Source organism: Lissotriton helveticus, chromosome 7, assembly GCF_964261635.1.
Source record: "Lissotriton helveticus chromosome 7, aLisHel1.1, whole genome shotgun sequence".
Lineage (NCBI taxonomy): Eukaryota > Metazoa > Chordata > Amphibia > Caudata > Salamandridae > Lissotriton > Lissotriton helveticus.
In genome coordinates this window covers 226,027,631-226,041,166 of record NC_136068.1, presented here as the reverse complement: position 1 = coordinate 226,041,166, position 13,536 = coordinate 226,027,631, and the positions used below count along the sequence as shown (strand labels likewise).

Genomic DNA, 13,536 nt, shown 5'->3' with positions numbered 1-13,536 from the left:
GTTTATTTTTAAGGTGTGCATTATTTTCTATTCATGACTTTGTCTAATATTCAACATATATTGTTGGCCCCATCTTTAAAAAATGTATTTTTCAACGGATGCGTATTTTTAATTATGCATGCTCTATGCACTTTTAAACCCCCGTAAGTGTTTAGGTCTATCTGTCAATATATTTTATGGCACGATTTTGATACGACTGCTTTTTTGTAATATTTTGGAGGTATTCGTTTTTCGTACCTAGTGCACCTATTTTTTCCGTCTCTATGTTTAGGGGTATCCTTTCCTGTATTTGTGAAGAATGCATTTCCCTGCCTTTATTTGTGTGCCTTTATTTAATTACGGTCTTTATAGGTATGTATGCTTCTAGTTCTTTATGCATCTTTTGAATGCTTTTTTACTTATTTCTAGGTATGCACGTATGCTTTGATAGGTATGCATATTGTCTGTGGTGCCTTCATATGTACGTATGATTGCGCATGATAGCATTTTGCCTTTCCAGGCATGTTTTGTATGCCTATGTGAGTTTTGTGTGATTTTCTATATTGTATGATTGTCTGTGCTTTGTGGAACAGTGTTTATTGTCTGTGCATGAATTTTCCATGCCTAAATGTATCTTGTGTATCTCTTTTAATGTATGTGTGATTCCGTAGTAGGTATGCTTTTTGTTGTAACTGTATACATGTAGGGGCATATTTACAAGCCCCGTGCGTCACTTTTCCCATGTTAAAAATGCTGCAAAAGTGGCGCAAGGGCCTTGTAAATCTTTCCGAGGCTTATGTCCCTATGCCGTGAATATGCATTTCAGTGCTATAACTGCATTTTGTTTTCTATGTCGGTGCGTTGTACGTGCCTGTCTTTTAAGTGCGTGTTCATGGTGTCTGAATTGCACTTGTGCATGTGAAATCCATGCACTTCTGCCGACAGCAGCAGCTCAGCCGGGCTGGGAGCTGCAGTGACATCAGGCCGGCTCCGGAGCAGGCAGGGGGCGGTGGAGGAGGGGGCGGGGCGGGGCTTCACCTCCCCAGGTGAGCCACCTCGGATCCCGCACTGCGCATGCGCCGAGCCCCAGGCAGCCAGTAGTCCAGGTGTGTCTCTCTGACTTAGGGCGCAGTTAAAGAGGCAGCAGCTGGAGGGAAAATACTGCCCCCAACACCTGAAAACCATGGCGCTACTGGGGAGAACCGAATGGCAGGTATGTGCCTTTAAATGTGTACCCCAGGCTACCCTCCCAGCGCCCGAGAGCTTCCCGCTGCAGTGGCGGTAATACCGTATTTTTGTGCCGCGAGGCGTGCAGGGACGGGAGGTCCTGTCTGTGGCCTCGGAGGCATCCGGTCCTCAACTTTTTTTTTTCTTCTTGAACACAAATACTTATTTTACGTGCGTTAGTTCAGTTCCTTTAATTGAAACAAACGAAGACTACAATTCCCAGAGTGCACTGATTTGTTAAAAGAACTACCAGGAGGGCTAGCGTAGTGTCCTGGTGTGGGTGTAAAGTCATCGCCAGCTCTAAAAGGACGCGGAGCTAATTCGTTTACCCTGATGTCAGCCTCGTAACTGATGTAATAACTGGGTGGTAACAGATTGTGGCCAAGTGGCCCGGGCGGTAACCTGTACCCCACTTCTAGGTACCAGTTAAATGTAGGATAATTGAGTTACTACGTCCCTGAAGCGGAGAAGGTAACACTGGTAACAGCGGTGAAACAGGCTCCTGCGGAGAGCCCAGATCCCTTCGGTCCAGTCTCTCGGAAAGTAACCCCGTTCCCTTGGAAGTAATCCACCCCCTGTAGTGCCGTGTATTATTTCACTCCCCGCGGCGGTAATCTAGTGCGCGTGCAGCTAGTCCAGCCATCATGGTGGTGAAATAGCTCCCGGGCCGATTGTCTCTCCCCTTTAATGCACTCCACCTGAAAGTAATTCCGAGACTTTAGAAGTAATCCAGTACCGGTAGTCCACCCCTCCGACGGTAATCCAATCCCGTGTGTTTAGTTCAGTCCCCGTGGCGGTGACCTAATGCTCGGGCAGCCTGGCGGTAAAATAGCGCCCGGGCCGCTAGTCGGACTTCTTCGGTTGTATGCTTTCTAGAAGTAACCCCGTGACTTTAGAAGTAATCTAGAACCGGTAGTCCACCCCCTAGTTGGTAGTCTAGTCCGGTGTGTTTAGTTAAATCCCCGTGGCGGTAACCTAGTGCTCGGGCAGATCGTCCGGACAGCCTGGCGGTAAAATAGCGCCCGTGTTGATAGTCGGTCACATTCAGTCCCTCTAGAAATGAATCCGGGTCCGGTGTTCCGTCCCAGTGGCAGTAATCTAGTGCCCGTGTGTGTGGTGGAATTCTCCTTAGAACCGTTCTTTGTCTTTAAAGACAGGTGAACTCCCGGAACGCCCTGTAGTCAGAGTAGCTTGTTACAGAGCGCCGTGAGGCCTCGCTTGTTGGCGCTCAGCAGTTCGGTCCCTGGAGCAGCGCGTATTTTACCGCATCGTCAGTCCATTTAATGAATCTTATTGCCCTCCCATCGGGGTCGAGGTTAACAGCGCCAAGAAGCGGGCGCTTGCAAGACATAACGCGAATGACTTGCTTTTAGGCAACGTAGGGCATGCTTGACGTCGAGGCGCTGTGATGGCAGCTCAAAATGGACAATTACATTTGCCGTTTGAGCGCTTCGTCGCTGCATAGAGTAGTGAAGCGCTATGTAAATGCGACAGTATGAAAGAAGTACCTGCCACTGAAAAAAGATACTCCAAGCAGTGCTCCGGCCGTTCAACAATTGCGTAGTGTGCAGACTGTGAGAGGTTGGGGAGGGTCCCCCCCCCCATCTCGGTGAACTCTCTATAGCTTCTTATTTTACCCTACTTCCATTCAGATTTATTGACTGGAGTAAATCAAACATGGAGCATAACGACGGCAGAGTGTCTGTCCCGTGACTAAATGCAAGTGTGCATTAACCATCCCTATTATTGAAGTGCCCAGAGGACCAGTGGTGGGCGCTGTAGGCATGTTCACAACCTCAGGTGTTGCAAGCTGCTCATTCATCCTACGTACACCGATAGACGCCCCCTCGTGTCTGAGTAGCTCTGTGTTGCGAAACTGGTGTGAGCTGTCCGTATTGATTTCCACACAGTGTTTCTCACACACATTAGGCTCTCCAGGCACCTTTCAGCCCCAGGGTGGCCGGGCTGCCCGTAAACAGAAGCCCCTGGGGTCAGTGAATCATTGCAGCCCAGAGTACGAAGAGGCTGTGCCCTGCCTGCGGTGTGTGGCAGGGACCAGCCCTAGTGTGTGCACCCCCCACATGCACGGAAACCTGATCGGGGACTCTGTGTCCCGGCCATGCTCTGATTGCAACAATTACTCGCCCGGCTGCACAGGCCCTTATCGGAGGCAGCATCGCATAAACGGAGTGTGACAATGGGGGTGTTTCCGCGTTGTGCAAGAGGCATCTCCCAGAGAGGGCGCATTTCAAAATAGCAGATAGATACCTCCCCGCAATAACGAGCACAGGTGTGTATATTACACTTTTTTTGTATAGATTGTTGATTGGCAGGCGACCAGTTGCTAAAAGTGGGCCAAACTTGCATTGCAACCAATATTTGCTGGAATAACGAAAGCGACCATGATCACGTTCACCATATAAATAATCTCTATGTACATTAGATGTACAGAAGGGTGGGCTCACCTGTTCTGGAGGGCGCTATACACCACCAGTAGTCTCTAAGCACCACATCTAAAGTGACGTTGGGCCTAGGCGCAGGAGGAGGGGCGTTCTAATACAAAGGTGTCTGATTTACATTTGAACCTATCAAGATTGGGTGCATTTTAGGACCACTGGGATTACCCCTCGGCGGAGTAGCTATCAACAATGCATTAGTAGCACTGTAGCCCAGTAGGCCGGAGGTACTTTCTACATTTTTTTTTATAAACATCAAATTAGAGCTTGGCGGTTCTTCCTTTTGTCTGTTTTGGGGGCTCAGTCCGCCTTTTTAGGCCACTGGGCAGCGGAGAGTCAAATTGTGGCAAACACGTGACTGAATTATGTGGCAAGAAAATGCTGTGCACGCTTCTTGTAATAAAGGGTGTGCCTCTTTTATTCATTTTATTCTGTGCATTCCAAACTGGTATTAGAGTTTACGTTACGTATACACACTAGGAACCTCATTAGCATCTTTCCTTTACACAGAACCCCCCCACCCCCCCAGTAATGTGCACTGGAAATATTGTGTGTAAGTATCTAACCTGGAAGCAGTGTAGGGTACAAGATATTGGAACTTGAGGAGAGAAATAAGGATTTATTTTTTTAGTTTTTCTACAGTGAGTCCTATTTTGAACAGAGTGCTACTTTCAGCATACTGTCTGGAGTGTAAATAAACGTACACAATCACAGAAGAACATGTGTAAAACAAAGGTTTATCCGTCTTTTGCCACGTTTACATCTTAAGGGATTGTTTCATGTGATACATGCACTTGTCCATCACCCCCACATCATCATTTGGGGCATTAATACTATCTTTGAAAAATGTTTACCTCTTTAGTACCAGTTTAACAGAAGAAACCAACAGACTCTATCGACGTGTTTTCCACTGCATTACACCAGGCGTGCAGTAATTTTTCGTAATTATTGATCTTGAATTTTTTTTGCAGCAATCTGCAAATCAAGCAGCTGATGGGGCATTATGTGAAAAGTACCACATATCTATTATTGCGTGGTAAACGCCTAGGCTGCAGAAATGCACGATTCTGGTAACCCTGGACATTTTCAGATGTAAAGTAATACCTTCCAAATGTGAGCTTATAGCACTCGGTATGTTTCCCCTCCACCATGGAGTGAAGATTGAAGGGGACACCATATGTTTTCCCAGCCCTGAGGTTTCTCAGAGGATGTTAGGGTGCAATTAGCTCGTGGGCATTGGCTGTCTACAATTTGCTGTAGTATAAAGCACTTAAAGGAACTCCTGACCTAAACGGCTGCACTGAGCAAACAGCAGAGGGTTTAAAACTTAATCAGTGAACTAACAACACACCCCTGAATTATATTTTTGTAACCAATGAAGCCAACTTTTGTACAGGCCTCTAACCAGAGCCGGTGGAATGGTGCAGCAAGGTTAGCTAAATTATGTGGCAAAGAAAGAGGCATTGTGCGGCGTCATTCGGCATTTTTTTGTCACTGTATTACATCATTGGTGTTATTTACTACAATGTTAACACTGAGCAGAGGTTGCCTCTCATTAGTATTATTTTAACACCTAACTGCAGCAATCGGTAAAAGAAAAACCTGTCACTGCACAGTAAAAGAAAAACCTGTCACCGCACATTAGAAGTGCAATGACAGGCCACTCAGCCGCAACGTACGCCAGGTTTTTTTGTAACTTTTGATCCACTTGAGCTACTATCAATTTTCTTGCTAAATATGCAAATTATGGATTATGTGGCAAGTTCATAGCTAAGGAGAAACCTCATAGTTCCAGTGGCCCAACCTACAAGGCCATCTACTGGGGTCTTGAGCTATTTCCGAAGCACTCACCTTCTGTCTCTTGGTTGCATCACGTGCCAACAACTCCAGGTAGGCCCTCTTGGCGCTATGACAGAGTTCCACGTATTCCCTTCTCCCCTTATCACACAGTGGAGCTGACAGTTATATGTGTGTATTTATAACTTCATTATTGTTGTGATGGGGTTGTGCGCACAGGTTAGTGGTTGGAAACAAGGGACGGCATCTTTGAAGAAATATAGCCCACCTTCTACACTTTCAGAGAAGTGATCATTTCACTGTTCTGTTTCGTGTGTTCGAGGGTGAGGTAAATCGGGTGTTTTGTGTGGCGGTTGTCTTTCCTTCGTGATTTCCCAATGTTTTGCGCCACGCACCAGTGAGGGTTACAACGGCGCGTTCCTTTGCGTAATTCGACAAAAGTTGCTATGTCCACACAATTTCGCTACTTTGTGCTCTGCCGTCACTATATACGTCTACATAGGTGACACTTTGTCATGGAGCCACTTGTCATGTTCAGAAGCAGGATTCCTGTTTTCATGACGTGTTTGTTGATTTGCTTCTTACCAATGATCGCCCCCTCCAAGGCAAGTTAAAAGGCGGGTGAAAAGCCGTCCAAATTTACGTCAGCGGGGGCTCGTTTGAAGGCTGCTCAGGTTGGTACTTAGTACAGGTGACGTTACAACTGAACTGAAGGAGTGAACTCTGCGCTACGATGCCAAATTAATGGCCACGGAGCGCTACACAAGTCTTTGTGAACGTTACAACCTGGGCTGCCTATAGCATATAGAAGCATTGGCTGCGAAAAGCAGGCCAGAGAGCGCCATTGCAGATCAATGTGTGATCTCGGTGTTGTAAGTGGCGTGCGGTGTTATATAAATAAAGTATATTTTGTGTGAGGGGGGCTACACTATAATTTATTTATATAACCATAGCACTTTAGAACCGATTTTCGCTCACGTTAATCTATCGTATTTCTGTGTGTAAACAGCGGAAATCCCCAACACTGTAATTAAATGCCGGGTTTGTGTCTGCTATTCACAGATGAAACTTTTCGTAATTCAATACCATACATTCAGTGACCACGACTCCGCTCCGCACTTGCACCTCACTAGGGTCTTTTAAGCGATTTTTTTTAAGCGGTGCGGCACGTGGAGCTTTTTGGGTGGTGTTACGAGGCTCAGCTGCCAAAATAAATTGGATTAAATCACAGTCGACTGCTATTAATAAACATTGACAGGTGCGTTTAGTTGCCAAAATATACCCCCCCTCCCCCCCAACACTCCTCAGAGGGCTCTGCCATGAAGGCCCAAACCCCCTACTGGAAGTAAAAAGCGGTTTAAATGTAACAGAAAATGAGTTTATCGAATCCGTTTCTCGGAGTCTGGCGCTTTCTTGTGTTGTGTAGACTGTCTCTCCCTCTTTGTGTGTAGTCTAATAAAGGATTATTATGAGGGTGTTGGGATTAAACAGAGCTTTATTCTCTCAAGAGCCCTGCCCGCTGGAATGCTCTTATAAAAACACCCCCAGGGCCGGGAATGGTAGGGCCGTGTACACACTGCGCCGAATTCAAATCTGCCTCCTTGGAGGGGTGCACGGAGCAGCGCCGCTGCCAGCGCGCAACTGCTTCAGTTTAAAACAAGCGGCGCTACGAGCGATTTATAGAACGAATCCTTCATTTAAGCGGCTGCACGAGAGCTTTTTTCTGAAATAATTTCTCGGCGAAAATGCCCATTTATATACCTGCACAACTCCCTGGAGGGAGCACCTCGCCTTAAAACGGCAGCATGATAAATCGCTTGTGTCTGTTAAGGAAATCCACCTTAAACATATTTTTGGAAAACAAAGTATAAATCTTTTTGGGACCTGCGCAACACTTTCAAGTATATACATTCCTTTAATCGGGTTACTATGTAGGGTACTTTGAGTCTTTTTATAAAGCGCTAAGGGATTTGAGGCACTGTAATTAACGCGCTTTAAGATTATTATCCATGACCAGTTTATCGTCTTTTCGGGATTCAAAGAAGTGGCCGCAGCTAAAACCACTGAATCATTTTTCTCGCAACTACCTTTACGTGCTTGTAATCCCCCCCCCCCCCCCCCCCCAAAAAAAATAGGCAATAATAGTTTTATGGAACTAGCACATTCCTCTCTAAAAGCGGTTGGAAAGTTACATTTGTGCATGTCGAAGGCAGACGCTCTTATTGAAAAAACGCACGATGCTGGAAAATTTTAGCAGGCCTGGACTTGGACACCGGAGCAAATTATTTTCAGGTGGAATGGTGGTTCTAAGTGCCCATATAACACGAGGTGCTTTATGAACAAACCGAAGACCTTTAAAAGGTGAGAAACTCGTAATTACATTTTCTAGGCTAGACGAGGACTTGTGGATAAACGGGACTTCACGAGCGAATTAAAAAAATTACAACCTTGGAAAATATCGAACTTGCAATTTAGCCTTTCAGAACCGGTTTATTGTACTCTCTCCTCGTAAAACCCCTTGCAGATGCCCATTTGGTACATACATAAACCCACAAGCTCGTTTATATAATAAATCCCTAGTTAAGCTACTGTCATGGTAGAAATGTGGGACTCCGTGGTTCCTTGTGTTGCTATCTGAGACGCCACATCAAAGGTGATACGAACTCTGGAGCGGTTATAAACCGCTCAGCGCATCAGCTATAAAAACCGGGGCACAGCCCCAACGCCCATTCCCGGCGCTATCTGTGCGATAAATAAATTATTAAACGGGTTGGTGGCGCGAACTAGTCCACGAGTCTCTGACTCCACAGGGCTTCATAGTATAAGCCGCTTTATTGCCAGTTCTAGGAAACGCAACATATGCCAGGGAGGAAATAGTCAGTCAACCCACTTTAAAGAGTTCTGCTAACAATATAAACCTCGCCACCACTCGGGAAGTTATACAAGCCTCTTGTTAAACGAGCTCTGAATGTGGGAACAGGGACTCCTGGGGCCTATTTGTGGGGAAAGACATATTAAACACGCCAAAGGTAGGATACGATTCTATGTTGTGTACACTGCAAAGCGGTTTACAATATTTTAATTTGCTGCAAGGCAATTAACTACTGCCGTGTGATAAATTCACACCTCCTAAAAATAATCCGAACACTTCTATGTTTTCCAAATTGACAAACGAATGTGAGATTATAGAAGCTAATCTACCTGCTATGCAAAACTCCTGTCCAATCATTTGCCCCCGAAAAAATCAGTTGGAGTGCGTTCTTTCACACTTTACTGCCAAGACCTCCCTGGATACCAAAAACGCAAGTCCCAAACCTTTTTAAAGTAACTGAGGCAACATAGGCTCTTCACATTCGTACGAAAAGTCGGGTGGAATAGGCTTGGAGTGCAGTGTCCGACTTCTTGCAACATGTTACGCCACCATTTGTTCTTCATTATTTAGCATTTAAATTTAAAACGAGGTTAGATCTTGCTACCATTTCTTCTTGCATTACTTTGGGTCCGATTACACGCATTGCGTGGGAGGTGCACACTAATGTGTGTTTAGCACCAAATCACCCACTCCGCCCCCTTTGCAGCAACATAAATATAGATAGAAGACATAATGCCAACTTTTTTTTAAATTTCTTATTTGTTCTGATGCTGCAAAGCAGCACGGACGGTCTACATTAATGAAAAAAATGCAAGATACCTCCCCCACCATCACAATGAGAAACCTAGTATGAAACAACACCACAGTGCAGATCTGCAACCCCTGAGCTGACTTGGGAGCCAAGCCCTTTAAAAGCAAAAGCCCCATTGTAGACTTCTCCTCCTCCCTGGTTTGTTTACGGTTTCCCTCGCAGGATGAAAAAGAAAACCCAAAAGTTGCCATGATGAGAATGCAGAGCAGATAACAGGGTTGGTCTCATAATAGGGCTGAAGTTGGCTGCGACAAAAGGGAGGCCTGTGGGGCCCCATTGACATGCAGGGATCCTCTGTAAGGCGCGCGCATTGGAGCCCGCTGCTATTGGCTTTGGATGACCCGACGCTGCCCGCCGTCGTGACGCCAGGCCCCCTTGGGACGTCTGTCTGCCTTCCAAGCGCCCCGGGGGGACAACCAGCAGATCACCTATGCGTGCATTTCAAAGGGCTAATATCAAGGGGCAGCAGTCCTCCGTGGGCCCCACCAGAAATGCTAATGCGGATTAGGGTGCGTCCCGCAGTTTATGGGGCTGTAATGGGGTTGCTCTGAATGGGCACCTGTAAGAAAAGAAACACCTTCCCTTGTACTCTGGCAGGCAGGGGAGGCTTTGCGTAGGTCCCAGTAGAGGTTTCAGGGCCCAAGGAAATGGCAGCGAGAGGCGCCGTGAAGTGAGTTTGTGTGTCTGAGGAAAGGGGCCGCCAGGCGCTGGTTTCGTATATATAGGTAAACTCCACGCAACAGCCCCAAAACGAGGCTGCAAATGAAAAATGATAATATTCGAGAGAACCTTTTTTAGTTTTTTTTTTTACGTTAAAAAAAAGCTGATGGAAGTACAGTTACGATAGTTGTGCTGATGTCACACCGAATAGATTTGTATTGTCTGTCTGTAAACCAAATATTATTACAACTGCATCAAGTATTTACGTATTCTTTGAAATGTCATGCAGAATGGACTTTGAATGCAAAAATTAAATTATTCAACAAAATTGCGTTTACTATTTCACGGGGGTTTAGTGGGGTGGCGGTTGGGGGTCATTGAATAATAACAATGTGAATCATCTCTGGAGAATGTTTTACTTAAAAAAATAATAATAATATTCGAATCATACATGCTTGAACACTTCAACTGGAGAACTTCCTCTCTAGGGAAAATTGAGCCCATAGCTCGATGGACTCAAAGGACTGACCAAGGGGATTCGAGTGGTCAGATCTTAGTGCCCTCACAGACCCGGTAGGGTGTCATGCTTCATCATAGATTGCTCCTCGTCAAGCTGGCGCTGCAATGCTTGATGGGCCTGGGTGCTCTTTATCCGTTCTTTGGATCCGTAGACGCTGTTAGATGAGTGCATGTGAGGGATTTTCAAAACTAGGGTGGTGACAGAAGTGAGAGTAAAAGAGTCTAAGGGAACCAAGGAGATATTTGTGGGGTAGTGATCCCTTGACCCAATAAAAATAAAAGGCGCTATCCTGAGGTCACACTATACCCTAATAGCTAAAGTGTGAGGAATAAGGTTGGCTCGACATGTTTCATGCCTATGTTGCCAGGAGGGTCAATCGGCATTTCATCTGCATACAATTACTCCTACCCTATACAAGTGTGTGGGCCCACTTAAAGGTCATGGGAGCCCACTAGAATGAAGGATACTGCACTTGAGTCAATCCATTGTGGGTAATTCCACCCGAAATTCTGAATAGAAATACCCCTTAGGTAAGGCAGAAGTCCCCGACACAACTGTGGGAGAAAGTGATTTGGACCTCCCCTCCTAGGTAATCATACATACCAACATTTTGAACCTGATAAGAGGGAGGTATTGTGGAAACTGATTTTCTTTATTGTCTTACATAAAAGTAGAGGAGATTTTAGGCAGGAGACACCTAAAATTAAGTTGTTTTGGGTTTTTTTAAAAATCTGACCCCCCTTCCCTGGATTGGGTTTGTTGACATGTGTATATGATCAATACCTTTCTTAGGCAGCCACAAGAATTAGACTAATCTAGTCAAAATTGAAAATAATTGCAGGGAGTGACATTCCCATGAATTAGGAGTTTGCATCCAGGGCTGTTGTGGAACAAAGTCAAACCTGTAAATTGTTATCAATACTTGAGACTCTTCTGTCCAATTACTAAATCACCTCTGTCTTGTGTACTTTAATTGCTTTTCGTAACTCCTATCAATCTGTAGATCCAGCTGCTTAATTAATAGATCTATAAGTATATGTTCACTGCCACTTAGCGTTAATTTGCCAAGAAAACATTTGTTTCACGGTGAAGCACTGTACAGACATGCATAAAACACATTGCAGCATCTTAGTGTTTTCTGTAACTTCATTTGTAACCACACAAACGCATGTATTGCTGAGGTGACCTTTTAGGAACTGTGCATGATATTTTTTTCGATCTGCTATTCTCCATTGTTTCCATATAATTTTTCAATCTGTGGTGTGTTCAAAAGGACAATAAATTCTTTCTGTTTTGGTTAATCCTTTTATTCCTCCACTGCAGTATTTTAAAATATGCTTTGTATTGAAAAAATATAAGGATACATTATTTGTATAGCACCAAGAGTGTTCAGTCTAATTCTACTTGCCCCAAGTGTAAAAAAAATAAGTTAATTGCCTAAAGCACAAGTAGCTCCAGTAGGTTGTCCAGGATTACACGTCCGGGGTCCAGCACAGAAATGCAGATTAGAACTCGAGCCTCCTGCTCACATTGCTGGCCATATATATTTATCCGCACACTTCCCTGGCAGAAATAAACAGCAATTTGCTCCACCTCTGCATGACAGTGACTAGAAATGACCTAGAGGTATGTTTGGGAAGGTACTCCTTCCTCGTTGTGGCGAGCCTGCCTCCCTTGTTGATACGTCGCCTTGTGCAAAATAACACCAAATGTATGTGGGTTAGGTGCCAATAGTTCACCCCTTAAGAATGGTCTTAAAACACACACACATATATGTATATATATATATATATATATATATTTATATATTAAATGTCGGATTCTGTGGCGACCCAGGCTTATTCCTTAGAGCAGGGATACTCAAAGTATGGCCCAGGGGCTGCATACGGCCCTCCTGACCGTTGATTGCGGCCTATGGTAAACAGCAGCATTTGGTTGCTGCTCACTTGACAGAGCAGGAACATTCAGAAAGCAGTGAAACAGGCATAAATTATTTACACATAAAGTAATGGTGAAGATGTCCTAGATAACTTATCTCTAAGAACACCTTTAGTTTTAAAGACATCTTGCACTAAACATTAAAAAAAAACTAAACTGTGCAAAAATAAAAAAAAGTGTATTTTATTAACATTCATGAACATGCTGCTTTAGTATATCAGATTAAAGCAATGTATTGAGAGGCCTTTATTAACAGTAACAGTTTTCAAACATTATCTTGGAAACATTCATGCCACCCCCCCCCCCCCATTCTGAAAACAATGCCATTAGTAAACCAAGAGGCAAATCATTTGTCAGGTGCCCCTTCTGTGTAGCCTTGGTTGTTATATAATTGGAACAACATTATAGTGCATTGAATAAAATACAAGAGAATGTTTTTTTTAGAGCTCCTGTATGTGGTCATGAAGTAAAAGGAGGCAAAGTGAAATTAGCCAATTGCCTAGGTTCACATAATTTGGTAAAGTGGGGAAGCCAGGACTGATACCAGGTTTTCTGGTTGCGGATTTTAAAATTCGGCCACCAGATGAGTATCTCTTGTCCTCTCATGTTTTACATTAAAAGTTAATGCTTTGATTTTAATTCTTGGTGCATGAGAATAGAGCGTTAGTTGGAGACAGCAATCACTTGAAGGTTCGGTTTGTTGTCCACACCATGCACCTTCTTCATGTCCCCCTAAACTCACCTTTCATCACCCTGACCCTCACCCTGCTGGCATAGGTGCAGCCATCGGGCATGTCACAGACAGAGCTTTGTGGCCCCTGGGGAACTGTTTGCGAGGACCCATACCTTACAGAGAGTGGGAGAATATACTTCAGGCTGGCCTTGTTCAGCATTAGCTGTGCTAGGCATGCACAATGCACATGGCTACCCAATGGGTTTCCCAGCGCTGAAATCATGTCCTTCTTCTTGCCAGCACAGTAGGTAGATCACTCAGAGTTGAGCTTTGAGAAGCTCCCTGAATTTGATTTCATCGTTGGCCGATCTTAGAGGGAAAGGGTTACAGAACTTTGCTGCCAGAATGGCAAAAGAACGTCCACAACTTCCTCAATTAGAGTTGGAAAATATTGACCCCCCCCCCCCCTAAGATAAGATTTGGAGAGTTTCCACACCAGGGCAGCTTCTGTACATATGCTGGGATGGGGCAAGTTGTGGGGCTTGCCATGCCTCTGTATTATAATGGTAAGGCCACCTCAAGGGTTGTTAGTGCCCCAGGAGA

The 13,536-nt window shown here is 44.8% G+C and overlaps 1 protein-coding gene across 1 annotated transcript in view; it reads left to right on the top strand.

Annotated features, from left to right (window-relative positions):
• The first annotated feature begins 1,038 nt into the window (after positions 1 to 1,038).
• TFAP2C (transcription factor AP-2 gamma) overlaps positions 1,039 to 13,536 on the top strand; it is a 49,512-nt gene continuing 37,014 nt past the window's right edge. The window contains exon 1 of the mRNA XM_078651999.1: positions 1,039 to 1,192. Coding sequence (XP_078508125.1) covers positions 1,163 to 1,192 — 30 coding nt within the window. The 5' untranslated portion in view covers positions 1,039 to 1,162. The remainder of the gene's footprint in view (positions 1,193 to 13,536) is intronic.